General features: G+C 53.9%; 3 protein-coding genes across 10 annotated transcripts; 2 read left to right on the top strand and 1 right to left on the bottom strand.

The window, feature by feature from the left end:
* Window positions 1–339: 339 nt before the first annotated feature.
* FAM118B (family with sequence similarity 118 member B) lies at window positions 340–7,471 on the bottom strand. 5 transcript variants are annotated; one of them, XM_030464714.1, is made up of 9 exons: window positions 7,449–7,468; window positions 7,030–7,075; window positions 4,589–4,666; window positions 3,011–3,263; window positions 2,427–2,654; window positions 1,799–1,927; window positions 1,089–1,374; window positions 677–727; window positions 340–562 (listed from the first exon to the last, which is right to left on the bottom strand). In XM_030464714.1, exons 3-9 carry the CDS (start codon window positions 4,657–4,659, stop codon window positions 549–551), a joined length of 1,032 nt encoding a protein of 343 aa, XP_030320574.1. In that variant the 5' UTR covers window positions 4,660–4,666; window positions 7,030–7,075; window positions 7,449–7,468; the 3' UTR covers window positions 340–548. The 5 variants fall into 5 exon arrangements, with proteins under 5 accessions (XP_030320574.1, XP_030320575.1, XP_030320573.1 ...); XM_030464715.1 differs by lacking the exon at window positions 7,030–7,075 and having other exon boundaries at window positions 7,449–7,471; XM_030464713.1 differs by lacking the exons at window positions 7,030–7,075; window positions 7,449–7,468 and adding an exon at window positions 6,655–6,716.
* Window positions 7,472–7,688: 217 nt separating this feature from the next.
* Window positions 7,689–10,970, top strand: TIRAP (TIR domain containing adaptor protein). 4 transcript variants are annotated; one of them, XM_030464919.1, is made up of 6 exons: window positions 7,689–7,814; window positions 9,429–9,497; window positions 9,584–9,651; window positions 9,800–9,869; window positions 10,015–10,602; window positions 10,698–10,970. In XM_030464919.1, exons 4-6 carry the CDS (start codon window positions 9,863–9,865, stop codon window positions 10,739–10,741), a joined length of 639 nt encoding a protein of 212 aa, XP_030320779.1. In that variant the 5' UTR covers window positions 7,689–7,814; window positions 9,429–9,497; window positions 9,584–9,651; window positions 9,800–9,862; the 3' UTR covers window positions 10,742–10,970. The 4 variants fall into 4 exon arrangements, with proteins under 4 accessions (XP_030320779.1, XP_030320781.1, XP_008496748.2 ...); XM_030464921.1 differs by lacking the exon at window positions 7,689–7,814 and adding an exon at window positions 7,835–7,929; XM_008498526.2 differs by lacking the exon at window positions 7,689–7,814 and having other exon boundaries at window positions 9,219–9,497; window positions 9,820–9,869.
* A 1,324-nt stretch (window positions 10,971–12,294) lies between these two features.
* Window positions 12,295–22,668, top strand: DCPS (decapping enzyme, scavenger). Its single transcript, XM_030464862.1, has 6 exons — window positions 12,295–12,503; window positions 13,211–13,379; window positions 16,556–16,701; window positions 18,777–18,890; window positions 21,732–21,842; window positions 22,340–22,668. The coding sequence occupies exons 1-6, from the start codon at window positions 12,300–12,302 to the stop codon at window positions 22,604–22,606; spliced, it is 1,011 nt and encodes a 336-aa protein (XP_030320722.1). The 5' UTR covers window positions 12,295–12,299; the 3' UTR covers window positions 22,607–22,668.
* Window positions 22,669–25,227: the final 2,559 nt, after the last annotated feature.

The following is a 25,227-nucleotide window of genomic DNA, read 5'->3' as shown; positions in this document are numbered from 1 at the left end:
GTAGCTCTGTACCGCAGGTGTGCTCTAGTGCAATAAATCCAATGCTGTCTGCTCCAAGAAGACATAATTTATATAAAAATAAAATAAAATAAAATTAAAAAACCTTGGGGCATTTGTTCTCTGTGGATAAATACAACTTCCCTCCAAGCCAGTGTGGTGTTTCCCTCCTGGGAAGGGGAGATGGGAAAGGGTAAAATCACATACCCAGGCACAGCCAAAAAAAAAATAGAAGCATAAGAGGGTTTTTTAATCCAAAAAACTAGAAAAAAACAAACTTAGAAAAATGAGAGCTTCGAGTACAAAAACCCACTCAAAGTGTATGGTTTTGTTTTTTTTTTTTTAATGGAAAGTACAGAATACAAAAAGCACTAAGTATGAAATCAGCATTTCAGTGGCTGCAGCTCCCTCGGAGCGACCTTGCGTGTGTCAAAAGACAATTTCAACATGAAACCAGGTGTCTGTCCGTCCATCTGTCCCTCCCAGGAGGCTCAGAGGGGTCCCAGGCAGCTGGGCAGCACCAGATTTGGCTCCTGGGCAGAGGCTGATGCTCAACTCCTGTGTCCTATGGGAAGGAGAAGGTGCTGCCCAGCCTGCCTAGGCACCCATGGAGCCCCTGAAGGGGCCCTGAGGGGCTGGGGGTGGTGGGGAAACCTCTCATCTTGGGGAGGGGTCTCACCTGTTAGGTCACCAGCAGAGCCATTGAGCTGTTGGCCCTCCTTGGGCACACCTAGGAGAGAGCAAGGAGGGGTTGTTGTACACCACAAACCTTCCTGGTTGGGTTTTACCAGCAAACTCGCTGCTTTTCCCCCGTTTTTCAGAGGAAATCATGGCAGCCATGGGTGAAAAACAAGATGAGGAGCAGCAGAGCTGTTGGAAAACCCCATGACGTGAAGATTTCATCAAAGGAAACCCCAGATCCAGACAATTCTATTTTGGGGGGGGGGGGAAACCAACAAAACAAACGCAAAAGCTTAGAGAAGAATAAAAGCACAAAGAACAGGGGCTGGCAGCACTGTCCCTGTGCCAAAGCTTGTGGAGATGGTGAAGAACAACGTCATGGAACCCTGAGGTGACACAGCCACCCCTACCTGCTCGTCCCCGCGTGGTGATCTCACTGGCCAACCTCTCAAAGTACTGGGGCAGGTCGGCGTAGTCGTCCCCGTAGGAGATGACTTTGATGCCTTTGTCCAACATGTTCTCCCGCAGCTTCTTGAACTCGTCCACATCTCCCCTCCTCACCAGCATGAAGTGCTCCAGGTCCGACTTGTGCTTCACAGCCTCTAAAAACAGGGCCTGAAATGTGGTGTCATCAACAGTCCAACCACAGCCCAAGAACAGGAAGGACTTATTCTCATACAGCTTCTGAATCGCCCGCTTTAAAAAAGGGAAAGAGGTTCTGTCAGAGGCACAAGAGACAGCATCTGCCTGGCCACCACAACCACCCTCAGCCCCAGCGTGGGGAGGAGACAGCAAGGAATGGCCTCCAGCTGCACCCAGGGAGGTTCAGATCAGACACTCAGAACAATTTGTGCACTGGGAGTGGTCAGCCACTGGAAGAGGCTGCCCGGGGCAGTGGTGGAGTCACCATCCCTCAGGAGGTTCAAAACCACATGGAGGTGGCACTGGGGACGTGGTTTGGTTGGCGTTGGGTTGATGGTTGGACTTGGGTAATCTCAAAGGTCTTTTCCAACCTTCATGTTTCTGTGGTTGGTTCTGTGAGGTGTTCCTCCATCCCTCCTCTTCTAGGCCACCAAATTAAAGCCTCTGCCACCCCCCGAGGGGAGGGACCCTGCCTCACCATGACCTCCGTGTTGCGCAGGACGTTCTGGTAGCCGGCCGGGTGCAGGACGATGCCACTGGGGTTGGTGTAAACACCATGGATGTGCAGGACACTCAACCTCCTCTTCTCCTGTGCCCACTCCAGCACCTGGGTGAAACAAAAGCCCTCTGGAAAGGTTAGTTCAAAACACCCCTTTGTGGTGGCCTTGCAAAGAGGCAGCTTCTTCCTCATCTTCCTCAGGAGGTCACAGGTCTGTCCATGGCCTACGGCACTTGTTTGGGTCAATGTTTGGGGGAGGAGACCAACTCAGCACACAGGAGTAAGCAGCAAATGCAGGTAAAACCATACATACTCTTTTCTAGCCTACAGAGTTTTATTTCTCAGCCCCGCCTGACTCTGAGAAGCAGCAGGAGCCACCCAGCCCTCTCAGGAAGAGGGAAGCCTCAAAGCCCTGAGAAGGCCCAAAAAGCACATGATAAAAACAAGACAGGCAAGCTCTGAGCTTCCTGTGCTGGTTAGAAACATCAACACAAGGCTGAGGTGGAAAAGGAGCATGCAGGTCCATCAGTGAGGCCAAGGCAGGAGTTTCAAGGACAGAGATGAAAGGAATCCCAGCCAAAGAAAAAAAACCATCATCATCATTTACCTTCTTTTCATCTGTCAGGTCCAGAGACTCCAGGTGCTTGCCCTGGTGGGATGCATACAGTTCCAGCAGGTTATCAAAGTTGGTGGTCAACACCAGCGCCCCGTTCTCCATCAAGTCCAGCACAGACTGGAGCAGCTGCTTCCCAGAATCTTCCATCTTCGATTCCAGGTCATCAAACACCTCATACAAACAGTCCTTGAAAAAGGTGGAGCGGACGTTGCTTGTGCGCTGAGAGAAGGAGATGAAGATCAGAGCCTGGTTTCTGCTCAGGCTGCAGTGCTAAATACCCACCAAGTTCTTGAAAACCTCCCCAGGGCTGCAGGTGTTCATACCCACCAAGTTCCTCAACACCTCCCCAAGGCTGAGATGGGTGCTGCCTCCTCCAGCATGCTCCCAGTGAAACCCCCCAAATCAGGCACCCAGCACAGCCACTGTGTTCCTTGTAGCCAGAGGAACTTGGGGAGATGGAACTTGGGAGAATGGGAACTTGGGAGATGGGTGGCCAGACTGGAGGACCCAATTTGGGATGTTTCCAAAAAGGAAACCCACCCACTTGGGGCTGGGTACGGCACAAGGACGCTCACCGGAGACAGCTTCTGGATAAGGTCGTGGGCAAGGTGAACCAAGTTCTTGTCTTCATGGAGACACTTTTGAAACCTTTTGCTCTCTTCATCTTCCAGGAGATCAAAGTCAATAGCAGCATCCAGGAGGGCTTGGATTAACCCCTTCCAAGATTTCAGGGCCGGGACCTGGGGAGCAACAGCAGCGCTGATTCCTGTCCCAATCACCAGCACGAGCTCTTGAGGCTTCTTGGTTTTGAGGCTTGGCAGCAGCTTCCTGCAGGAGGAGGAAAGAACCTCATCATCCATGGAAGGACATCCTGGGGGCTGGAACAGGCAGGCTGAGGACAAGGGAGGTGCCTTCTGCCTCAGTTTTGCAATGATGCCTCTGTTAAGGTCCTCTGGTCACCAGAGGGGGGCTGGTGAGAGGACCTGAGACCTCCTGTGACCTCCTCTCACCTGAGAGGAGCAGCTTGGTGTCAGCTAAAGCTGGAAGCTGGCAGAAATTCTTCTTCCTCCTCCTCTCTTTATTTTTTTCCCCAATTATTATTATTCATTAGCTGTGCTTCTCCACACTTTGCCTGTGTCCATTTCCTCTCCTCAAACAACTTCAGCTTGCTGGAGGATGGAGGCAGCAGCCCAGGGAGGCCAGGAATGGTTTTTTCATCTATTTTTCTGTCTGATATTTAACCCAGAAGGGGGTGGGGGATATAAACCAACCCAGCACAGATGGAGCTTTTCTTGAGGGCCCTCCTCTCTCCTTGAGGAGGTTGAGTGGGGGTGATGAGTGGAGGTTGCATTTTGGGACCACAAGAAATAAACCCATCAAGCAGCAAGTAATTTTTCCAACCAGAAAAACTAGAGACTGAAACCCAAAAGAACAACAAAATATTCACATGTTAAGGCCTCTGGAGGAGGTGTCCTGTTCTCATGCTGAGGAACACTCTTGTTTCCACCCCCCAAGGAAAAAAATTAAATCTCCCAGCCCCTTCTTCTGCTCATTCCAGACTCAGCCTTGAGCTCCCTCCCAGAGCCTCCCCTCGTCAAACCAGCAGAGGAGTGGAAGGCAAGCTGAGGAGTCAGCTGAGGGGGTTGGATTTGGGGTTAAAATTCCAAGCCACAGCTCCAGCCCAGGGTGGGGATGCCCTGAGCCAGCCCCACACTCAGCTCCTGGGGGGAGCACCCGGGTGGGACTTTGGAGCATTTACACACAGGAAAATTGTATTATTTGGAGAAAATTGCATTAATTGGAGCTGTGCCCATCCCACCAGGAACTGGAGCTGATCTGAAGAGAAGCAGCCAGATCACCAGACTGGAGGTGACCTGGTGTGGGCTCCAGCTCAACCCATGGAGACAGAGAGACAGAAACTGTCCATACAGCCCCACACCCTGGCTGAGGGGTTAAAAACCAAGCAGGTTCTGGGTGTTTGGGCTTTTTTGTTTCAGGCACTGCAGGAAAACAGAGGAGTTTTCTTGGCTCAGGCAACTGAAAAGGATGGCTGGGGGCTGGCTGCCAAGTGTCCTGCTCTGACAGAACAATGCAAGGAGGGAAGGAAAACAAAGGCTCTTGTGAGGAAGTGCCTGGAGTGACACTGGATTTACCTGGGCTTTTTGGCAGGTGGCATTCCATCTCCCAGTGCTGTCTCTTTGCCCAGGCTGACTGTAGAAGCCATCCAGTTCCTAGAGTGCACAGAGGACACAAGCAAAGTCAGGAGATGAGGGTGGCATGGAGGGGGTGTTTCTCTCCAGCCAGCTTCTCCCAGGCAGATAAATAACCCCAGAGTTTGTTATCTTTATGAGATCACCTTTGGGCTGAGAATTGCATTTTTTTTTGTGTCTGAACTTTGCCTGGCTGCCCTCAGCCACTTCCTTAACTCCCCTTACAACAAAACTTGAGAAAATCAGACAAACTGGGCTGCAGGTTGCCCTGGCAGACCACTGGCTCCCTGCTTCCCACTGGGACACAGCGGGAGGGAAGAAAGACAAAAGAAGTTTTTTGCTGGCTATAAGAAGTCCCCCAGAACATTTCCTTCTCTGGTGATGAGAGAAGGAGCATCCAGCCTGCCCTAAACCTACAGCCCGTGGGGTATGACCTTAAAAACTGCTATGGGGGGGGAACCAAGCTCCTGAAACACCACCTGGCACCTCAAATAATCTGATTTTTAGAGACCCCCAGTTGCAGATCAATGTTTCAGATGGGTTTAGGAAGCCAGGAGCGTGGCTGCCCCCAACTGCTCGGATCTCCTGGGGGTTTCACACCCTTCAGGGCTTCAAATCCTTTCTGAAGGTTGCACCCTGTGGTTTTCCAACCCAATTCTGGAGCCTCACAGCCCCCCTGACACTTGGGGTGAACCATTTTGGGGTGGAAAACTGCTGGAAAAAGGGTGACCCCCAGGGGTGTCTCAGGGAGGACACAGGTAACTCAGCCTGAGTGCACAGAGCCAAGCACAGTCAGGTGGGAAACATCAAAAGGGGGAAAAAAAAATAAAAATCAACATTTCCTTTCTACTCAGTAGGGTCAGAGCTCTCCTGTTGGATCAGCTGATTCTTTTGGAAGAACAGGCTGATTCCACAAAGCCAGCCAAGTTTTAATGAATGGTGCAAAGCCATTTCAGACGTGGGACAGACGTGTGGAACCTCACAGAAGTTCTGTGAGGAGCAGTGTGCTCAGTTCCCCCTGAGCAATCCCCCCCAGCTTCACAGCTCACTCAGCTTATGGACAGAACTGCAGTTTAGATCAGCTTCTGGTGTGAATTATCTGCTAAATCCCAAACACCAAACCTTGTGTGGTGTGTTCTGCTGCCTGAGCACTGCTCCTGTTCTCCTCATCCCACTGAACAGCAGAACTGTGTCACCAGTTCCATTTTTAAGGCACTACAGCCCTAAGGACATCCCAGATGTCATACTGAACTCCAGGAAAAAAGCCACCTTTTCTAATTACAGTTACCAAGAAGCAGCTGTTTCCTGTCCCAAACTTCATTTCTACTCACTGCAGAGAGCTACAAAAGATAAAAACCCACCAGAAATCCTACCTAAGTTGTCTTCTGTCTCCGAAAAAGTGCTTATTTCTCCTCAGAACAAACCCTGGAGATTCAGCCAAGCAAGGTGCAGCTCCAGCTCTGCAGCTCTGCTGCCCAGGGGGAACAGAAATCCAAGAGTGTCCCCACCTCAGCATGTGGCAGGGAAATCAGCCCCAGGGGACCCAGCCCTGCTGTGGAGGAGGGAGCCAGCAAGGAGAAGGAGATAAGAAGCTTCTCTCCTCCTGGAGACACCGGGAATTTTCCAGCTATTGAGAGTACAAGGAGCCAGGAAGAGAGTAAACACCCAGCTCTGCAGGTTCTTGGCTCCCCTCACCTTCATCAGAGTCCCTGTGTGGCTTCACAGCCTCCTCCTCCTTCCCCTCCACAAATCCATTTAATTCACCTCAAAAAACCTTGAGGTTTTAAGCAAGGACATGCTCCAGGTCAGGAACAGTAAATAAACCCAAGAGACAGCCAGCAGCAAGGGGGTAACTCAGATCTCCCTTCTCAAAGAACCTTCAAGACACTGGAGATGACCCCAACGTCACATTAAGGGTTGAAAACCTGCTCTAAGAATCCCGAGCTGTCCCTGGCTGACTCCTCCAGCTCTGCTCCTGCACAGCTGGACCAAGAAGGTAAAAAACAAACCCCAAGCTCTGTCCTCCTGGAAAGGGACAAGCTGCAGACATCCCAGGGACAACCAGCCCTGGCTGTGACAATGCACCAGAGTCAGCCTCCTGGCTTGTCAGCTAAACTCCACCAGAGGTTTGGTTTATGTTTGTTCATTTCATGCCACGATTCTCTGGCTGCTTCGGGATTCCTGAAAAACGAGAGGGAGGGACCAGGAGCAGCCTGGGAGAGGTCTGAATCCTGACACCCTGACAGGCCAAGGTGTTCAGGCAAAAGGTTCCATGCCCAGCAGGGCTCCTGCAGGCCGGGCTGGCTCTCCAGAACCAGTTCTGGGAACCAAACCAGGCTGGAGATGCTGCTGGGTCCCACCCCCCAGGGCTGCCCAGGCCTTACCTTTCCTCTGCGCTGGGCCCCCTCCTCCCCCTCTCTCACACTAAACCTGAGGGAAAAGCAACAAGAGGGGATGTCAGCAGGCGGGGAGGGGGCCGAGGAAGGGAGGAAGGCCGAGGAAGCGGCTTTAAAGCCGGCGGCAGCTCGGGGCGGGGGGTGCTGACCCAGCAGCTCGGCTGGGACCGGGCCCTCCGGCCATGATGCGGCCCCTCCCCCCGCCATCCCCTGTGCCCCCCCCTCCCCTCTCGCCCCTCTCTGGGGGTTCCCTCGCCCCTCTCTGGGGGATGGGGACGGAGCCCCCGCCGCTCCCCGGCTCTCCCCTCATGGCCGCCGCCATCACCCGGGGCCGCCGTCACCATGGCAACCGCCGCGCGCCCGCCGCCCACACCCCCCGAGCACGCGCGCGCGCGCTCTCCCCTTACCTGGCGCCGCGCGCGCCCGGCCCCATCCGGAGACCCCGCCCCCTCCGCTGCCTCTCGCGCAGGCGCCCGGCGCCGAGGGACGGGATTGGTCCGATGCCTCCCGTTCCCGCGCTCCCATTGGCTAACAGGGGAAAGGGGGCGTGAGCGAGAGCTCCCGCCTTTGTTCTCGCGATGTTTCACATCGATATATCAAGCTGCGGGAACCGACACGACCCCAGTTGCGGCCCGGGCGGGGGCTGCGGTGTGAGGGGGGCGGAGCCTCCCGTGTGCCGGGACCTCCCGTGTGCGGGGTCACCTGCGGGACCCGTCACCCCCGAGGCGTTTCCTCCAGCGGTGCCCATGCAACGATGTCTGCGGCCCTGTGAGGTAGCAAGAGCGCGGCTGGACCGCCCGGGTGCTGTGCGGAGGAGTCTGGGGCTGTTCGGGCTTTTCCAGAGGAGAAGCTGCGCTCGGGCTTTGCATCGGCGCCATCGATCCCAACGTGTCTGCGGGGTGCTTAGGGGCGAGGGCAGCTTTGTGTTCTTGCCTGGACGGGGCTGGTGTTGGCCTCCCCGTCCCCTCGCCCCGTCCCCCCCTCGCCCCTTCCCCTTCCCCACGTTCCCCTCACCCCGATCCCCTCCTCACCCCATCTCCTCTGCTGCCTTTACTAATGGGCAGGGGAGCTGAGGCAGGGGGGTGTTGGTGTTGCCCCTCAGGAACTTGGGGGCTTTGGGGGGATGTTGACCCCCGGGGACACGCTCCGGGGTCTCAGGGGGGGCCTGACTCACGCCCCCTCCTTTGGGGCAGGTCCAGGGCTGGGGTGTTGGTTTTTGGGGTGGTGACAGCAGCAAAGTTTCCTGCCTCGGGCAGGAGAAAGGGATGAAGGGGAGGTGGTTGAGTGCCCCGTGGGGCTCTGCTCTGCCTGGGGCTTCTCCCTTGGTGATCCAGGGGCCTCCTGCTTCTGGAGGAGAAGAAAGCCGGGGTGGCAGCAGGGATGTGGGGGGTGCCCCTTTGGGGGGGATGCACCTTTGGGGGGTGTTTGTTGCCTCCCTGGGCACGGGGTGCTCTCACGCCCCTCCTGTTCCTCTCTCTGGCCACCCTGGGGGCCACGATGGGCAGAGGGGGGTGGGTGCCCACCAGGCAGCCCCCCTGGAGCCTTCCGGGGCTCGTGGGTGTACTCAGTGGGGAAGCCCTTGAGGACAGGAAGGTATTTTGTGTTTTCTATGGCACCACACAGGCCACCTCCTCACCCTCATCAGGTGGCTTTGGGGTTTCCTGCCTACCAAATCTGTGCCCCATCTGGGTCTGTCCCCGTGTCAGAGGCCACGGGCGAGTAGACGTGGAAATACCTGTGGAAAAAAGCACTGCCTGACAGCCACAGCCAGTTCCAAGCATCCCCTCAGGGTCCCCCAAGACCTCACCAAACCCCCTGAGGGCTGACCTGGAGCCCATCTCCCTCAGGAAGGTGTTGATCCCTGCAGGGGGGATGGAGGATGCAGAGGGGATGAAGGCTCCGGGTGTTGGTGCCAGCAGGGCTGGGTTGTTGTGGAGCCAGAGACCTTTCCAGAACCAGTGGCTGGATCCGTGCTGCATGGCCTGGGGTGGAGTGGGGGGAGGAAGAGGTGGGAGGGGAGGTTTTGGGTTTGGCTTTTTTTTTTTTTTAAGGGGAAAACCTGAGGTTTGGTGACTGTGACTCCCAGGAGAGGCGGAGGGGGGAGCCTGGGGTGTTGGGTTGTACAAGGGGGGAGGAGCGAGGAGTGAGGTTGGGTGTGACGGTGACGGATGTGGGAGGGGGGGTTTGGCCAAAACACCTCCCACAACTTCCCTGCCCGTGCTTCCGTCCTGCCCGGGGGGATCGGGAAGCTCAGGGAGCTGCTGGATGTCCCCACCCCACCCCGGGGCTGCTGTGCATGGGGGAGCTCTAGGGCTGAACCACCTCATTTGGGGGCTCATGAGGATCCAGACCTCACCCAACCTCTTCTTCCTCCCCCCTGACTCTAGGAAGCTCCTCACCAGGAGCTGATGCAGCCCCCGGCCCTGCTCCACCACTGCCCAACTCCCACAGCACAGGTAGGCACCTCTCAAATTCCATCCCTGCTGCTCCTTCCCTGGGATCTTCTCCCCCATCCCACTGATCCCTGCTTCTCCTTCCACAGGATCCTTTCCCTGTCACCAGGAATGAGGGGATCTCCTGCCTGTCACCTCTTGGCCTTGCTCCCTGCAGGTGTGTCCTCCAGTGCCCATCTTGACCTCAAAATGCTCCTTCCCAGCAGAATTTTGGGGAGGTGGATGCAAAAACCTCCTGACTGTGAGCACCCGGGCACTCCATGTCCCTGGATCACCCCTCCAAATCCCGCTCTCCTCATTCCCAGGTTTTTACCCCGTTTTTCAGGAGAGGTCTCAGGCCAGCAGGGGGTGGCTGAGCAGTGCCTGCCATGGCTGGTGAGTTGGGTTGGTGTTTGGGTGGAGATGAACCCCCCCAGCTCTGCCCCCTCCCCACCAACACACAGGGTTTGGGGACCAGGCCGAGGTCCCCCCTGGCAGTGGTGCTCACCCCCCTCCCACCCCTCACCCTCTTCCCTCCCAGGCTGGTTTAGGCGTTTCCTGCACAAACCCAAGCCCAGCTCGGTGGAGAGCACCCCCTCTGCTTCATCCCCACCACCATCCTCCTCCTCCTCCACACAGAGCTCCATCTCCTCTCCCACCCCAGCCCTGGTGAGATCCCCCCAGCCCTCCCCCATCCCGGACATCAGCGCCGGGGGCAGCGCCCGCTGGGCCAAGAGCTACGACGTCTGCATCTGCCACAGCCCTGGGGACCTGGAGGTGGTGGAGGAGCTGGTGTCCTTCCTGGAGGGACAGCCCCAACGCTTCCGATGCTTCCTGCACCCGCGGGACGCGGTGCCGGGCGGGGCGGTGGTGACGGAGCTGTGTGAGGCTGTGCACAACAGCCACTGCTGGGTGATGCTCATCACCCCCAGCTTCCTCGGGGACCCCTGGTGTAGGTACCAGATGCACCAGGCCTTGGCTGAGGCTCCCGTGGGCAACGGGCGCACCATCCCGGTGCTGAAGGACGTGGAGAGGAAGGATTATCCCCGGGAGCTGAGGAACCTCTACTACATCTCCATGGAGCTGAAGGAGAAGAGCTTCAGGCAGATCAGGGACACAGTCGTGCGCTGTGAGTGTGCACGGGGGGGTCGGGAGGGATCAGGTTTTGGGGGTGGGTTTGGAGGTGGTTTGGTTGCTGACACAGCTCCTGCTCTGCTCCCCCAGACCTCCAGGAGCTGTGCCGGGGATCCTGGAGTGGGATGGAGTAGAGGCAGGAGCAGGATGAGGTGTCCCCACCCGGGTGCCAAGGTGTCACCATCCAGTGCTGAGGTGTCCCCCCATCTGGGTGCCGAAGTGTCCTCGTCTGGGTGCTGAGGTGTTCCCCCACCCAGGTGCTGAGTGTCCCCACTCAGGTGCTGAGGTGTCCCCAGCAGTGCTGCCAGCACCAGGTCAGGATGTGGCCACGTCCCGATGGCCCCTGGGGGGTGAAGCCCAGAATCTTGGAGCAGAGGATGAGGAGATCCCGACATGGAACCAGCCACCTGTCCCCACGAAGCCACCACCCCCCTGGTGATGCCACCACCACCACCCCTCAGGGGGGCAGGAGGAGTCCCTGCTGCTCATCACCCAACACTAAGCTCCCGGCTCTGGTGGCTCTGGGGGTCCTCAGGCCTCCCACAGATGTTCCCCCTGGGGTGAGGACAATTCCCAGGGGACTCAGGATGTCCCAGGGGGTGACATTGCTCCTGTCCCATGGCGCTGTGCTGCCATGGTGCTTGGTGGTGCCTTTGTGACAACGAAAACTCAAATTTTAAATTTTTAAAACAAAAACCCAAACTGTGGGGTTTGTGTGTTTGAAGGGAGACAATGCCTGAGGGACCCCACATGCAGAGCTTGGTCACTCACCCTCGTGGGAGGGTCTTGTGGGGTCCTGGACCCTGTCCCAGGGGGTTGAGGTGATGGGATGGGGGGTGCTGGGGGTGGTGGCACCCACGGGAGGAGGTGGGGTGGGCACCATGAGGCTCACAGGGTGGTGGGGTCCTGGGATCGTGGGGCTGGTGGGACCATGGGAGGTGGAGTGGGGGGGAGCTGGGGCACTGGAGCTTTAGGGGGAGTGTGGGGTGGGGGTGTTGGCCTTGGGGTGGTGGGGCCGTGGGTCCTGTGCCAATGGGGGGTGGGGGGTTTCCTGTGGGTCCTGAGGCCATAGGGTAGTGGCACCGTGGGGTCCTGTGCCCGTGTGGTGGTGGCACTGTGGGTTCTGTGCCTATGGGGTGGTGGCCCCGTGGGGTCCTGGCACTGGGGGTCTGGTGCCCATCGGGTGGTGGACCTGTGGTTCCTGTGTGTCCCTGCGGGTCCTGTGCCCGTGGGTTGGTGTCCCTGTGTGTCCCTGTGGTTCCTGTGTGTCCCTGCGGGTCCTGTGCCCGTGGTTCCTGTGCCCGTGGGTTGGTGTCCCTGTGGTTCTTGTGTGTCCCCGTGGTTCCTGTGCCCGTGGGTTGGTGTCCCTGTGGTTCTTGTGTGTCCCCGTGGTTCCTGTGCCCGTGGTTCCTGTGCCCGTGGGTTGGTGTCCCTGTGGTTCTTGTGTGTCCCCGTGGTTCCTGTGCCCGTGGGTTGGTGTCCCTGTGGTTCTTGTGTGTCCCCGTGGTTCCTGTGTCCGTGGTTCCTGTGTCCGTGGGTTGGTGTCCCTGTGTGTCCCCGTGGTCCCTGTGTCCGTGGGTTGGTGTCCCTGTGGTTCCTGTGCCCGCGGGTCCGTGGGTGGTGGCGCTGTGCACCTCCGAGCCGGCAGGGGGCGCTGTCGGGGCGGGGCGCATGCGCGGTGCGGGCGCAGCGATGGCGGAGGAGCTGCCGAGGGGGAAGCGGCGGCGGCCCCAGGAGGAGGAGGAGGAGGAGGGGGCTGGCGGGGATACCCCCGGGGAGGGAACCAACAGCACCAGCACCACCAACACCCCCCTGCCCTTCCCCCTGGCACAGCTGCAGCTGCGGCGGGTGCTGCGCGAGTCGGCCAGGGACAAGGCGGTGTTCCTGCACGGAGAGGTACCGGGAGCTGCGGGACGGGAGCGGGGACAGCCCAGCAGGAGCCCCGGGGGGACAGGTGACAGGCACCCCCCAGGTGACAGGCACACCCCAGGTGACAGGCACACCCCTCCAGGTGACAGGCACCCCCCAGGTGACAGGCACACCCCCCCAGGTGACAGGCACACCCCGGGTGACAGGCCACCCCTCCTCCCTGTCCCCCTGCCTGTCCCCTCTCTGCTCCTCACATCCCCCCTTCAGACTCGTCCATCCATCCCTTTTCTGCCCTAATCCCCCCGGGTGGAACCCTCAGGGTGGAATCTCCATTCCCATTCCCAGCCGGGATGTTCTGTATCCATCCGAGTTGTTCTTGGGTGTTTTCCATGCCAAGTTGCTGAGGGAAGGGGGGGGAATTTGTCTCACAAGAAAAGTGCGAAGCCCCGGGGCTGTAAGTTGGGTGGGCAATCGGGAAAAGGGAAATTTGTAATAAATCTTGGAAGTTTTGTGGCTGGAGAAGTGTGAGAACAGTGGAAACCTCCTGGCTCCTGCATCCCCTGAGGCATTTAATTAATTAATTAATTAAATTAACTCCATTTCTGTAATTGCTGTGCGTTTATTTTGGGGTGGGTGTCCGGATGAGGAGGGGAGGGGCTGGGCTACAAACTGGGAACATTCGCTGGTCCTCTGCAGCCAGTACTGCCGATTTCATCCTTCCCTTCTCCCTGCAGATCACCAACCCCTCGGGAGAGGGCACGGATGCTGTGATCATCCTGGAAAAGACTCCTTTCCGTGAGGAGAAGGTGCTGGAGCTGCTGAAGAAGCACAGGAAGCTGGAGCTGCAGATGAGCAATGACATCTACAGCACCTACCACCTCTTCCCCCCCCCGGAGCTGAGTGGTGAGGGCTCCCACCAGCACCCTGGGGTGGGGGCTCTGGTTTTGGGAGCTTCTGAGTCGTGCAGATCCCCTCTTCTCCCTCCCCGGGCTGGGAATCGGAGGTTTTGGTGTGACAACATCAGGAAAACACCACTGGGGGGGGAGGAGGTGTCCGTGTTGGGATTCCTCCTCCGGAAATCTGGGTGCTGGCAGCTCGCAGGAGTTCCCAGCAGGTGGCATTGCAAGCCTGAAATCCCCTGGGCCTCTCTGCTGCCTTCCCGCGGGGCTTTGCTGGGAAACTCCAGAGCAACGCGGGTGGGATTTGGGATTTGTAGCAGTTCCCAAGCCCCTCGCCAGGGTGGAAATCTGTGAAAGTCTCCCCGGTCTCTGGCTGTTACATGCTGGGTCCTGTTTGTTTCCCAGAGGCTGGAGCAAAACGAGTTGAATCTCTGTTCTCTGTTCTCACCTCTTGGTTTTGGGGTTGTTTCTGGTGAATCTGGGTCGTCCCCCCTCCTGTGTTTGGGTTGCTTCTTCTCAGTGTGTCCTCTGCCCCACATGCAGACCAAACTTCAGGGTGAGTTTGGTGCCATTCCTCCTGCAGGTTTGAACAAGAAAAAAGCCTCTGGCTGACTTCTGAAGTTTGCCTTTGTTTTATAACTTTAAAGCTTGCTGTTTCAAGGCTGGTTGGGCAGAAAGATTCTTCCTTGAAAGCTCATTACCTGAGCAAACAGTTCCCTCCTCTTCTGGGAAGTGGAGTTTCACTCTGTGGTAGCTCCAAGAGGAGATTTTGGGGACTGGGAGAGTGCTGGTCAGGAAGAGGAGCTTGTCAGTGTCTTGCTTGGCTCCTGGCCCCCTGGGCAAGGCTGAAATGGGAAATTAACATTCATCAACCAGCCTAATAATGGGCAGAGTTCATCAGAAGGGTAACCCAAAGCCACCTGAGTCAGGAGAAGGAAATTTTGGAGGCAGGTGGTGCACACTCTGGTGTCTCCAGCCATCCTCTCTGCCCAGCCAACCCTTGAGGTTTAAATTAAGCCCAGTTTTGGGATGTTGTGTGCACCAGAGCCATGCTGGGGTGGTTCAAGGGCATTTATCAGACCTTGGAGGAGTCTTTACTTCCATAAGAAGAGCTCTGGATGTCTGGGGCCAAGCTGTGAGGGACCTGCCCTGGAGTGGGGTAAAAGTGGAGCAGTGGGAGGGTGAGACTGGAAGTTATGATGGTGAAGCTAAATAATTCATGATTTTATATTCATAATTCCTCAGGGGAAGAGGCTGTTTGTCACTGGTTCAGGCTGCATGGAAGCAGCTCCCTGAGAAGCTGAAGGCAGAGCAGAGCTGTGCATGACAGGAAGGAGAAAAGAAAACTTTTAAGAGTGCAATTGGGACCTTTTACTGCCCATTTCCTGGGCTTGCACCCCGTGGTGGAGCTGATCAGGCAGGTTACAATCCAAGAGTTGGTTCCTGCTCATAAAAGAAAGTAATAAACATCTCTGGGGTGAGGGTGAAACCTGGAAGCAGGTTTCAGCCCCCCCCTTTTTTTGTTGTTTTTTTCAGTTTCCCAGATTCAGCTGTGCCTTGTGGTTTTATTCTTTGTACCTTGGGTTGGTTTTTTGGTCTCATTTTGAGCAGCAGTTCTGTTTCTGGTCAGCCCAGGCTGGGCAGGGCTGGATCACCTCCAGCTGCCTGGGTGAGCTTCCTGATGGGTTTTTCTCTACCTCTGTCTCCTCCTCACTCAGATTCCTTCAATTAAACCTCCTTTTTCATAACTCACCATCACAGAAAACCCACAGTCCCCTCTCCAGTGGTTCCTCACCCTCATTCCAGGGGGAGTTTTTGGCTGGATGACCACGTGGAGGGGCTGCCTGGAGCAGGGAAATAACCAAAACTTATCCACAGCTTCTCCCCTCCCCACATCTCATTTTCTAAACCTGCCCCTGGAAGATTTAGGTTTTTTTTAGAGCCTCCCAAGTGGCTCTGCCCACCACCCAAACTTGGGAAAAGGTCCTTGAGGCTCTTCCAGAACCCACCCTAGCCTGGAGAGCTCTCTGCTGCACTCCCTGCTCTCGGTTTTTGGGGAGAAAATCCCACTGTGGAGCTTTTCAACCTTAATCTGAACATGAAAACTTATTTTATGCCTTTTTTTCTCCCCCATGTGAGTGCTTTGCTGTTCCTAGGGAGCAGAGGAGCTACAGCCTTGTCTTTTTTCCCAGTTGTGGGGTGTTGGGGTTTTTTTGGTGGTTTTTTGTTGTGGTTTTTTTCTTCCCCCTGAGTTCTAGCAAACTTCTCAAAGGTTCTTTTTTTCAAAGAACTTTTGCTAGATGACATCATTCTGCTGGGAGTGCTAACAGAGCCCTGGAAGCCAACCTCCTGTAACGTGTGTATGGTGAGAAGCAAACCAGGGCTGCCCGTGTGGCTTTGCATTTTTTCATATTTCATCTTCCCAGCATTTTCCTGGGGATTTCATTAAGCTGGGCTTGGCCTGGAATGAAAAGGCAGAGTCACCCAGCTTAAAAAAAAAAAAAAAAAAAAAGGAAAAACTAGAAAACTAGGGGAAAAAACCCAACAAACCCCCCCTAAATCCTGGCTTTAGGAGGTTTAAATTCCATGTCTGGCTGGCACATAAAGCCTGGAGCATGCCTGGGACTGCCAGCCTGGGCTTTTGTGACTCTGCCTGATTTGTCCTGCCTCATGGGGCTGTCTTTTTTTTGTTTTCATCCCTCTTGCACTGCTGGCAGGGTCTCTGTCACTCCTCCTCTCAGCCAAAAAGGGGGATTTTCCAGGTGTTTTACCACCCTGGGTAAGATTTCCTGCTGCCAGCTTGCCAGGTGTCCTGCCTCAGGAATTCCACACTTCTCACCTGGCTCTGCCAGGGTGTTGCTGACAGCCCTCAAAAGTGAAGTGTGGGCAAAAAACCCACAACCTTTCAGACAGCAAACTCCTGGAAACTGGAAAGCCAGGACCTGGGTGTGCTGTGGGCTCATTCCCTGGTGGAGAAAAGCAGCAGGAGGCTGGGAGGCTGGAGAGTTTGTTTGGTTTTCCTTTTCCTCCCCCACCCTGCTGCTTTTAGCACTGTTGCTAAAATTTTTTCTAAAACATTTCTAAAAATGAGTTAGTGGGGCATTTCTGGAAGGGAAAAGAGATTTACTGGGGAGGGAGGGAAGTCAGGTGGCTTTCATCTGTGAATGCTTTTGGTTCTAGAGATCAAAACCACAGTGGTGTACCCAGCCACAGAGAAACATCTCCAGAAATACCTGCGCCAAGAAATCCACCTGGTCCGTGAAACCTGGGAGGATTACAGGGACATAACCCTGCCCTTCATCCAGGCCCAGAGCTTCAGCACCCAGGTATGATGGGCTCCACAGCTTCACTCACCTCTTGGCTCTCCTTCAGCTGGCAAATGTCTCCTCCAAAACCCAGGCTGGAGGTGGAAGAGTGGAGCTGTTTGGCTTATTTGAGGCTATTTGACCTCTGAGGTGAGCTCAACCCTGCTCAACACTTTCTCCAAAGTGTCCTCAACCTTCTGGGACATCTGTCTTCATCTTGGTGGGAAATCATTTGCCTTGGAGATATCCCCAGAGTCTCCTTCTTCCAGGTTTCTGGCAGGCTTTCCACGCTGAGGCATTCCTCCTCCTCCTCCTCCTCTCCCAGGGTGGCTCCTGGGGCGTTGGTGCAGTCTGGGCTTTTGAAGAGCCCCTTGGGAAGGGGACAGCACAGATTGTTCCTGGATTCCTGCATCACAGCTCACTCCTTGGGCTTTGCCTGCAGCTCCTCCCTCAGCCCTTGGATCCATATCCCACCCAGTTTCAGTCTCCTTCTTCTCTCAGGCAGCAGCAATGTATTTTTATTCCTTTTTCTCTATCCTTTTGGACCGTTCTTCTCTCCCCATCTTTCTTCTTTGGACTCAAATGCACATGCCTGTAGGGACTGATTCCATGCAGAAAGGGGAAGAAACCAAATCCTGGTTCTGATGAAGATTTAAAATTAAAAATACAGCCCCCCCCCCCCCAAAAAAAAAAAACCCAAACCAACAACAACCCAAAAAACCAACCCACAGCCAGCCCCAGATCATGTTTCCAACCTGCACATCCCAGATCAAAGGAGGGAGAGGTTGGTTTCTCCCTAAAAATCTGTCCAGGTCAGTTCACAATGACTCTAAGTTTTGATGAGATTAATTAAAGTCTTGAGGGGTTTCTTGGATCTCTTGCCATTTTGTAGCCTTCAGAAGCTGCTTGAGCTTTTGCTCTCTGCCTCTTCCACCATGTGCTTGCCAGATTTCACCAGAAACATTTTCCTGGTGACCCTCAGAAGCACCTGCTGAGGAATGGTGGTCAGCACAAGCTCAGTCCTTGACCTCTGGGATGTGAGAATGCAGCTCTGTGTCTTGATCCAATGGGTTTGGATGAGTGGAGAGAGGAAATGTGAAGGGGAACAGAATGTGAGACTACAGAGGAGCCTCTGTCCTCTGCTGGAGGATGGGCAGATGGTTTGGGCAGAACAGTTTGATCTGGGCACGTGCTGGGAGCAGCAAGGGGCTGGGTTTCAAATTCAGCTCCTTGGGGTGGTGAACTTCTTCAGGGCAGTGAGAGCTTGGCAAGAAAAAAAAAATTTGAAATAAAATAACAACCCCCAAGGGCAAACTTGGATTTCCTGCTGAGCTTCCTGGACCCCTGTTCTTCCAGGGCTACAGAGCACAGCAATCGGGTGCCAGGCTTCCCAGAAATCACTTGGAGAACCTAATCTTCTTGTTGTTAGGAAGAAAAGACCATGAATCAAAGCAAAAAAACCCACCCCAGATCAAAGAAGGGAGAGGTTGGTTTCTCCCTGAAGATCTGTTCAGGTCAGTTCACAATGATCCTGACTTTTGATGAGATTAATTAAATTCTTGGGGGATTTCTTGGATCTCTTGCCATGTTGTAGCCAAAACTCTTCTCATAGATAATAATAATAATCTTGAGGGATAACCAGAGCAGAGATTAGAGGCAGTTTGGAGTCTGGAGCCTTAAGTACAGAAGAAGAGCAGCAAGTTAATTCCTAATTAACCAGAAAAACAAAGAGACCTCCATTGCCCAAGAACTCACAGGCCTGGTGAGTGAATTCACCCAAGTTCTTTCCCCAAGGAAAGGTTTGGGTGCACCCTGGGAGGTCTTAAGGGGGGAACCTTTCACTGAAGTGCTCACAGTCCCCTGGAGTTTGTTGTTGGAGTGGTTTATGGATAATTAACTCCAAATGTGACCAGCCATGAAATTATTTAATCATCTTAAAATCAAGTCTGCAGGTGGGGTTTTTTTTTAAGTTACTTAATATTCCTCTTGCAGGGAATGTTCACTCAGCCATGAGCTCGGGCTGAACCTGCCCGAGGTGCTGTTTGGGTTTTTTTCCTCCTGCTGGTTTCTCAGCCCCATGTTTATCTCTCTCCCAGTGGGTTTACAACATCCTGGAGAAGAAAGCTGAGGCTGATCGGATCCTCCATGAGAACCCCGACCCTCGCGACGGCTTCGTGCTCCTCCCGGACTTCAAGTGGAATCAAAACCAGGTTGGTTTGCTCTGCTTCTTCTTCCCTTGGGAAAGGAAGGAGATTCCCTTGTCTGAAGGGAATCCAGAGGAAACATCCTCCTGTGTCCTTCTGCTCCTCCAGAGGAGATGTTGCCTATTAGCACCCGCTCCTGTTGGAGGCTGCCAAGCTCAGCCTGTTCTCACCGGGTGATTTATTTCTTAGTTTGGCTTTCTCTGCCCTGGATTAGCCTGGGATGTGTTTGAATCTCAATCTCTGTCTCTTTGTTCCTGCTGGACTTGTTTGGGCTATTTCAGTGGGTTTTGTTTTTTGTTTGTTTGGTTTTTTTTTGCTTTGTTTTGTTTCAAATTTAGGTGCAAATGGTTGCTGCCATTAACTCTTCTCCAGGCAATGTTAAACAGGTGGTGAGGAGCTTTCATGCAGCTGCTTAACCCCTTGGGGGGAGCAGCCAGACATTGAAACAGGGAAGTTTTTAAACCCAGGCTGTGATCCTAAAGTTGAGAGGCTCCTCATTTCCTTCAGCTCTACATTTCTGGGGGTGTTCCTGGGGAAGTGAAACTCCACACCTGCACCCCTTGAAGTTAAAAAAACCCCAACACTCAGGTCCCCTTTGCATTTCTGATCTTCCAAATGCCTCTGGGGGGTGGCAGGAAAGTTACTGTATGATTAAAACTTAGAAAGGAGAACTAAAAATGATACTTAGGGATCCTAAAAAGCCCCAGCAGGCTGCTCCTTCCCTTGCTTTGAGCAGAGCCTCAGGGTACATCCTTGTTCGACACAACCATTTTTGCAACTTGCATCATTACTGGAGGTGAATGGGTTAAAAATGGAGCTTTAGGTTTCTCTGGAGACCTGTTGTATCCCTGTCTGGCAGCCAGGATGGGCAGGGATGGTAGGATTTCTCCTGCACTGGTAGGATTTGTCTTCAGGAGAGGTTTCCCCAGGCTGCTCAACAGGATCTTCTTGATTTCTCCCCGTTTCTTCTCACCATCTCCAACACGGGAGCAGTCATCCCTGCAGCTCATCCAGGACCTTCCCCTCCTTGCCTGTCTCTTTCCCAGGCAGTCGAGCCAGCATCCCAGCCAGATCTCTTGACTTCTGCCTTTTAGCCAAGGAATTTCTCCTTGGCTGTGGCTGAACCTGAGGCAGAGCTGATCCCAGCAGCTCCAGTTCCTCCTGCTGCCTCCCACTGCGCCGGCCAGGCTGAGAAGTTCCAGTTGGAAAAGGAGACAAGAGCTCCCAGCAAGGACTCTTCCCAGCCTCCCTTCAACAGCCTGACCTTGCTCTAGCTCAGCAAATCATTTCAGGCAGATTTCAGGAAATTCAGGAATTATATTGCAGAGATTCTGCATAGTGAGGGCTGCACGCTTGCTGCCAGCCTCCAGTTTCTGGGTGATGCATCAGCTCCTGCTGCCTAAACCTTAAGTTTCTTGGGTGTTTTGGGTTTTTTTCTTGTTTTTTCTTAATTATTTTTACATTTTTATTAATTTTTACTGGTGTGGTTTTTTTTTTCCCCTGCTGCTTTTGAGTTGGTTTCAAAGCCACAGGAGCCCCAAGGCGTTGCCTGAAATGGTGCCTGAAATGGTGAGGTCACTGGGGGCCTTTTTAGCTTCTTTGTTTCAAACAGCAACGTGCAGATGTTGTTCTAAGGAGATGAGATGTTTGCTTTTCCTCCTACCAACCAGCCTTGATCCAAAGAGGACAAGCAGATACTCCACCTGTTTTTTCCAGAGCTGTGCCAAGGGGCTGCGTTGGGAATCAAACCATCAGTGTCACCCCCATGCTGGAGGGGTGCAAGCAGCAGTTTGATGTTTCCAGAGCCCTTGTCAGGCTCCTTGAGAGCATCTTTTGGGCACCAACCAAATCATTTCCCAATAACCAGACGGGTTTCTCACAGCTTGGAAAAGATCTGCTGGGTCTCACATAGCTCAGCCCTTTGCTTTGCAGTCTTTCAGGTAGAAAGCCACTGACTGAGCTCAAGGAGAGGTGGATTTTTATTTTAATTTGGTTTTTTTTTTTGTTTTTGTTTTTTTTTAAGCTTAATGGTCCACAGCCCCACCTCTTGTTAAACATTGAACTGGGTGAATGCTTCAGGTGGTGCCAAAGGCCCAGCTGAGAGCTGCTAAATGACCACGTTTTCCTTCATGCTGGGGTTGTCCCGTGACAGATGAAGCCTTGAAAATATTTGTAGAGCTGTGGGAGTGGGAAGTGGCCTGGCTGTTGGCAGAGTGGAAAGAGAGGGAGCTTTTCACTCGGAAAAAATCCACAGTTGCAGTTTTGGCCACTGTGATTCACTGTAAATCCTCCTCTGAGCCTGGAAATAAAACCACTCGCTTGCTCTGCAGAAAAGAGTGTGGTGGCTGTGCCTGGGGAGGGGCTCCTGGCAGGCCCCACGTGGGTGCCTCAGTTTCCCCTGCCTAGCAGTGGGGGTGACAGCACTTTTTCTGCTCCCCTCAATTGTGTTTGAGGTGCTGAGGAGATGTGAACCTGTAGAGTTAGAGAAAAAAAAAAAAATCTACTTTTAGAGCTGATGAGGTGCTTGTGGTCCTGCTGTGAATCACAGCTTTTCTGAGCAGCCTGTTGCATGCTGAAGATGTCCTTTTCCAGGTGAAGCTGTCCTTTCCTGCTTATTCCTGGAGGAAACTCCAGAACATGTCCTGAAATAACTCTGAGGTGTGGTGGGTTTGTGGGTGAGCACATCCCACACTGGGACATTCCTCCTCGTTTCAGCCAGACTTCAATTGAGCAGCAGGTAACCAGAGCCTGGAAAGCTGTGGTTGATGGGTCAGCTCCAAAACTCTGGATTTCATTCCTCTGCTCTTTCCATGCTCAACTTTGTCACCATCCTCCATCTCTCCTCAGCTGGATGACCTCTACCTGATAGCCCTGGTTCACCGCCGGGACATCAAATCCCTTCGGGACCTCACTGCTGAGCACCTCCCCCTGCTGAGGAACATCCTGCAGGAAGGCAAGGTCAGCACAAACCACAGGAGAGCAGGGCTTGTCCTTGTGCCACCTTCCAGGAACCTCCAACCTCACCCTGAGTTCCTCTCTCCCTTTCCATCCTTTTCACCACCAGCTGTGGGATTTTTTTTCTTTTTTTCCGTGCTGTGCCATTATCTTCTCTTTTCCTTCCCTGCCTTAGAAAATTTGGAAAGTTAATTGCAGTGGGGGAAAGGGGAGGTTAATTAAGAGATTAGCCAGGGGATTGCAGCACTTGGCTGGGGCTCTTTGGAGCTTTAATTACACTGTCTGGTAACTGGAGCCCTGTAACCTGCCGGGGAGATAAGGGATGGAAGGGAAAATGATGCGAGTGGGGAGCACGTCCTGGCATGGAGAGAGAAAACCAGGGCAGCTGGAGGCATCTCCCTCCCCCTGAAATGGAGGAGGAAGATCTCTTCACTCTCTGTGAAGCCTTCACTCTCCTGTGTCCTCTCTGGGCCTGACCAGTGTTGTTTTTCCCTTCTCAGGAGGCCATCACGAAGCGTTTCGGGGTTCCTGGCTCCCAGCTGCGGATTTACCTGCACTACCAACCCTCTTACTACCACCTCCACGTGCATTTCACAGCCCTGGGCTATGAGGCCCCGGGCAGCTGGGTGGAGAGAGCTCACCTCCTGGCAGATGTGATAGACAACCTGCTCACTGACCCCAGCTACTACCAGAAACGGGCTCTGACCTTCGCTCTGCGTGCTGACGAGCTCCTCCTCAAGAGATTCCAGGAGGCTGGAAGAGTCTGAGCTTGGCAGAGGTGCTTTTGGATCTTTTTATTTTTAATAAACGCCCCTTTTAAGGTTTGTTTTATAAATTTTGGAGGGGTGTGGTTTTTTTTTTTTTTTTGTCCTTTTATTTTTTAATTATTTGTTTATTTGAAAATTTTGTCTGGCTTGGGGCTGACAGCCCGTTGCCATGGAAACCAAATCTCCTCCACTCCATGAAACCCATGATTGAGCAACCCTTCACACCAGGGTTGTAGCATCCTGTGTTTCACCCATCTCCTCCACCCAAAAGCCAACCCCTGCCACCCAGTGTCAGCCCAAAACTGGGGCGTGGGGCTCTGAGAAAACACTTCCTCCATGGAAAGCTTTACAGATTGACCCTTGGGAGTGGGATTGCAGCTTTCCTGGGGCAGGGAGGGGTTTCTTGCTCCAAATAAATGATTTAACCTGAGTCCTCAGCTCTGCTGTGGGCTCCAGGAGCAGCAGGGTCCCAGCTGGAGAGTTATCACCCTGCTCATCAGTCAGCTCTAACGAACCAGCTTAAACCAGCTGGTTCAAAAGGACAGCTTTTCCCTGCCCCGGGCTTCTCATGGTTTTACAAGGTTTCCTCAATGTGCTAACTGGAAAAAACACACCCTAAAATAAATAGTAATGCTGTTCCTTCTGCCAAGGTGGATGAGATGGGTGATAAATAGAGCAGGAAGGGCCTGGTGGAGGAGCCTCCCCATCCCCTGGGTGGCTTTGCTGCCACTTTCCAGCTCTGCTGAGCTTTTTCTTCCTCCAGTGAGGTCCCAACTTCTTCCTCACTTGCTTGGCTCTTTAAGTGGTCCTCATGTCACAGACTTGGTGGCAGAACCCACTTTTGATGTCCAGGGAGAGGTTTAATGCCCTGATGTCTTCTATACCAGACAGTGACCTCTGAAAACTTGATGAGTTCTTGCTGCCAGCCAGGGCTCTGGTTTCTCCTCAGTTGGTTACCAGGGACATAATTGCAGGAATCATCTTGCCAGCTTACCCCAGTTACTGACTCCTCTCTCTACTGCCTTGGATTTGCTTGCTTGTTTGTTTTTTGCTGATGAAGAAGGCAAAAAAAAAAAAAAAAAGTGATTGATTTCCACATGCAAGTGGCATCATCAGAGCTGCCCGGGGCTTTGTTGGGCTCATCCGATTAATAAATATTCAGGTCAGGCTGTTCCCTGGTGCCTTTTAGCAGCAGGGGAGAGGGGGAGCAGCTGGAGGCAGCCACTTTGCCTTAGATCTTGGCAAAAAATGCAGTCCCTGGTAAGAAAGCTGGGGTAATCTGCTGGGGGGTGGTGGTGGTGGTGTGACTTTCCCTCTTCTTTGAGATCCATCATCTCCTGGGTGAAGCTCTGCTGCGGCCAGAGTTGATTTGGGAACTGCTGGGAGTGGAGCTGGAGATGAGAAGTGTGCTTTGCTCTCCTCAGCCCTGGCTTTTAAGTCCCTGTGAAAAATAAGTGATTTTTTTTTTCCCCATATCAGAGCATTTTCTATGCCAAGAGAGAGTTTGGTCTCCATGGATGAGGGACCTTCACAGTTTTATGTCCCCACTTGGGGCCAGACCAGGAGTGGTTAAGCAACAGATGGGACCAGCCTGTCACCCAGGAAGCTTCTGAGGTATTAAAACCCCCCCAAACTCTCTTGAAAACAGACTTTTTGAGGGCTGTGACAGACCATCTGCTCCCACTGGAGGAACCATTTCTCTGGAGAGACTGGAGAGACCAACACCCGTCTCCTTCTGGGAGCCTGTGATGGGGCTGGGGCTGTTTTGGTGGATCTGTGGCAGGATCTGTGTCCTTCAAAGGTTGCTTTGAGGGGTTGGGGTTGCTGTGTTCCTGGGTTGGGGAAGGTGGAGCCCGAGGTGGTCAGCAGGACAGAGCTGCCTTGTGCTGCCCATGGATCCTCATTCTTGTCCCTCTGGAGCAGGGCCCAGGACATCCCCCTCATTCAGGAATAGGTGACATTCACCTGGCTCCTGCTTTGTCCTTGTCAGCCTTTTGGAAGCATTTTGGTGATGGCATCAGGCTGTCCTGGGATGGGAAAACCTTTGAGGAGCAGGAGGATGGTTCTGTTCCTCACCAGCACATCATCCAAACCATCTTAGTGATGAGATTTCTGGGGAGGAGGTGATGGCAGAGCTCCTTGCAGATCAGCTTCTCAAGCAGCCAGGATTTCCCCCTCCTTCTTCCCTTTTTCCTGCCAAGGCAGCAGATGTGACCCCCCAAAAAAACCTCCATAGTTTCTGGTGGGTCTTAAACACATCTGAGCACCGGGAGCTCTTTGGGTCCACCCAAGTTGTCCCTTGGGAGGTGGGTTCCCCAGGGAGGTGTCACCCCATGGATGGTGCTGTGGATGTCCCCGTGGGGTGCTCACCTTGGCATGGGGTGACAATTGTGTCCCCAAACCTTTATCAGCCTCAAGCCACAGCCTTGAGACCTCCTGGCATGGAGATCTGGGGCAAACCTTGGGAAGGAACCCAAGAAACCTTAAAAAGGGTCTGAAGATCCTTTGAGCAAATCCCAGCTGCCCCCAGCCCCAGGGGCATCATCCTCAAGCCTAATTCTGGTGTCCTTGCCTGTCACCAGGGGTAAAAGTGCCCCATTCCCTTGTGTCTCACCAGGAAA

The sequence above is a fragment of the Calypte anna genome, chromosome 24 (genome assembly GCF_003957555.1).
Source record: "Calypte anna isolate BGI_N300 chromosome 24, bCalAnn1_v1.p, whole genome shotgun sequence".
In the NCBI taxonomy this organism is placed as follows: domain Eukaryota; kingdom Metazoa; phylum Chordata; class Aves; order Apodiformes; family Trochilidae; genus Calypte; species Calypte anna.
The sequence above is the reverse complement of the archived record's forward strand: the minus strand, read 5'-3'. Positions and strand labels throughout refer to the sequence as shown.

Coding starts and splice junctions, on each gene's coding strand:
- FAM118B (XM_030464711.1), bottom strand. CDS start 6,161: ATGCTGAGGTGGGGACACTCTTGGATTTCTGTTCCCCCTGGGCAGCAG. Junction 4,667..6,018: donor GGAGACAGAAGACAACTTAG/GTAGGATTTCTG, acceptor TGTGCACTCTAG/GAACTGGATGGCTTCTACAG. Junction 1,375..1,798: donor TGCGCAACACGGAGGTCATG/GTGAGGCAGGGT, acceptor CCTTTTTTAAAG/CGGGCGATTCAGAAGCTGTA.
- TIRAP (XM_030464919.1), top strand. Junction 10,603..10,697: donor CAGGGACACAGTCGTGCGCT/GTGAGTGTGCAC, acceptor CTGCTCCCCCAG/ACCTCCAGGAGCTGTGCCGG.
- DCPS (XM_030464862.1), top strand. CDS start 12,300: ATGGCGGAGGAGCTGCCGAGGGGGAAGCGGCGGCGGCCCCAGGAGGAG. Junction 13,380..16,555: donor CCCCCCCCCGGAGCTGAGTG/GTGAGGGCTCCC, acceptor TTTTGGTTCTAG/AGATCAAAACCACAGTGGTG. Junction 21,843..22,339: donor ACATCCTGCAGGAAGGCAAG/GTCAGCACAAAC, acceptor TTCCCTTCTCAG/GAGGCCATCACGAAGCGTTT.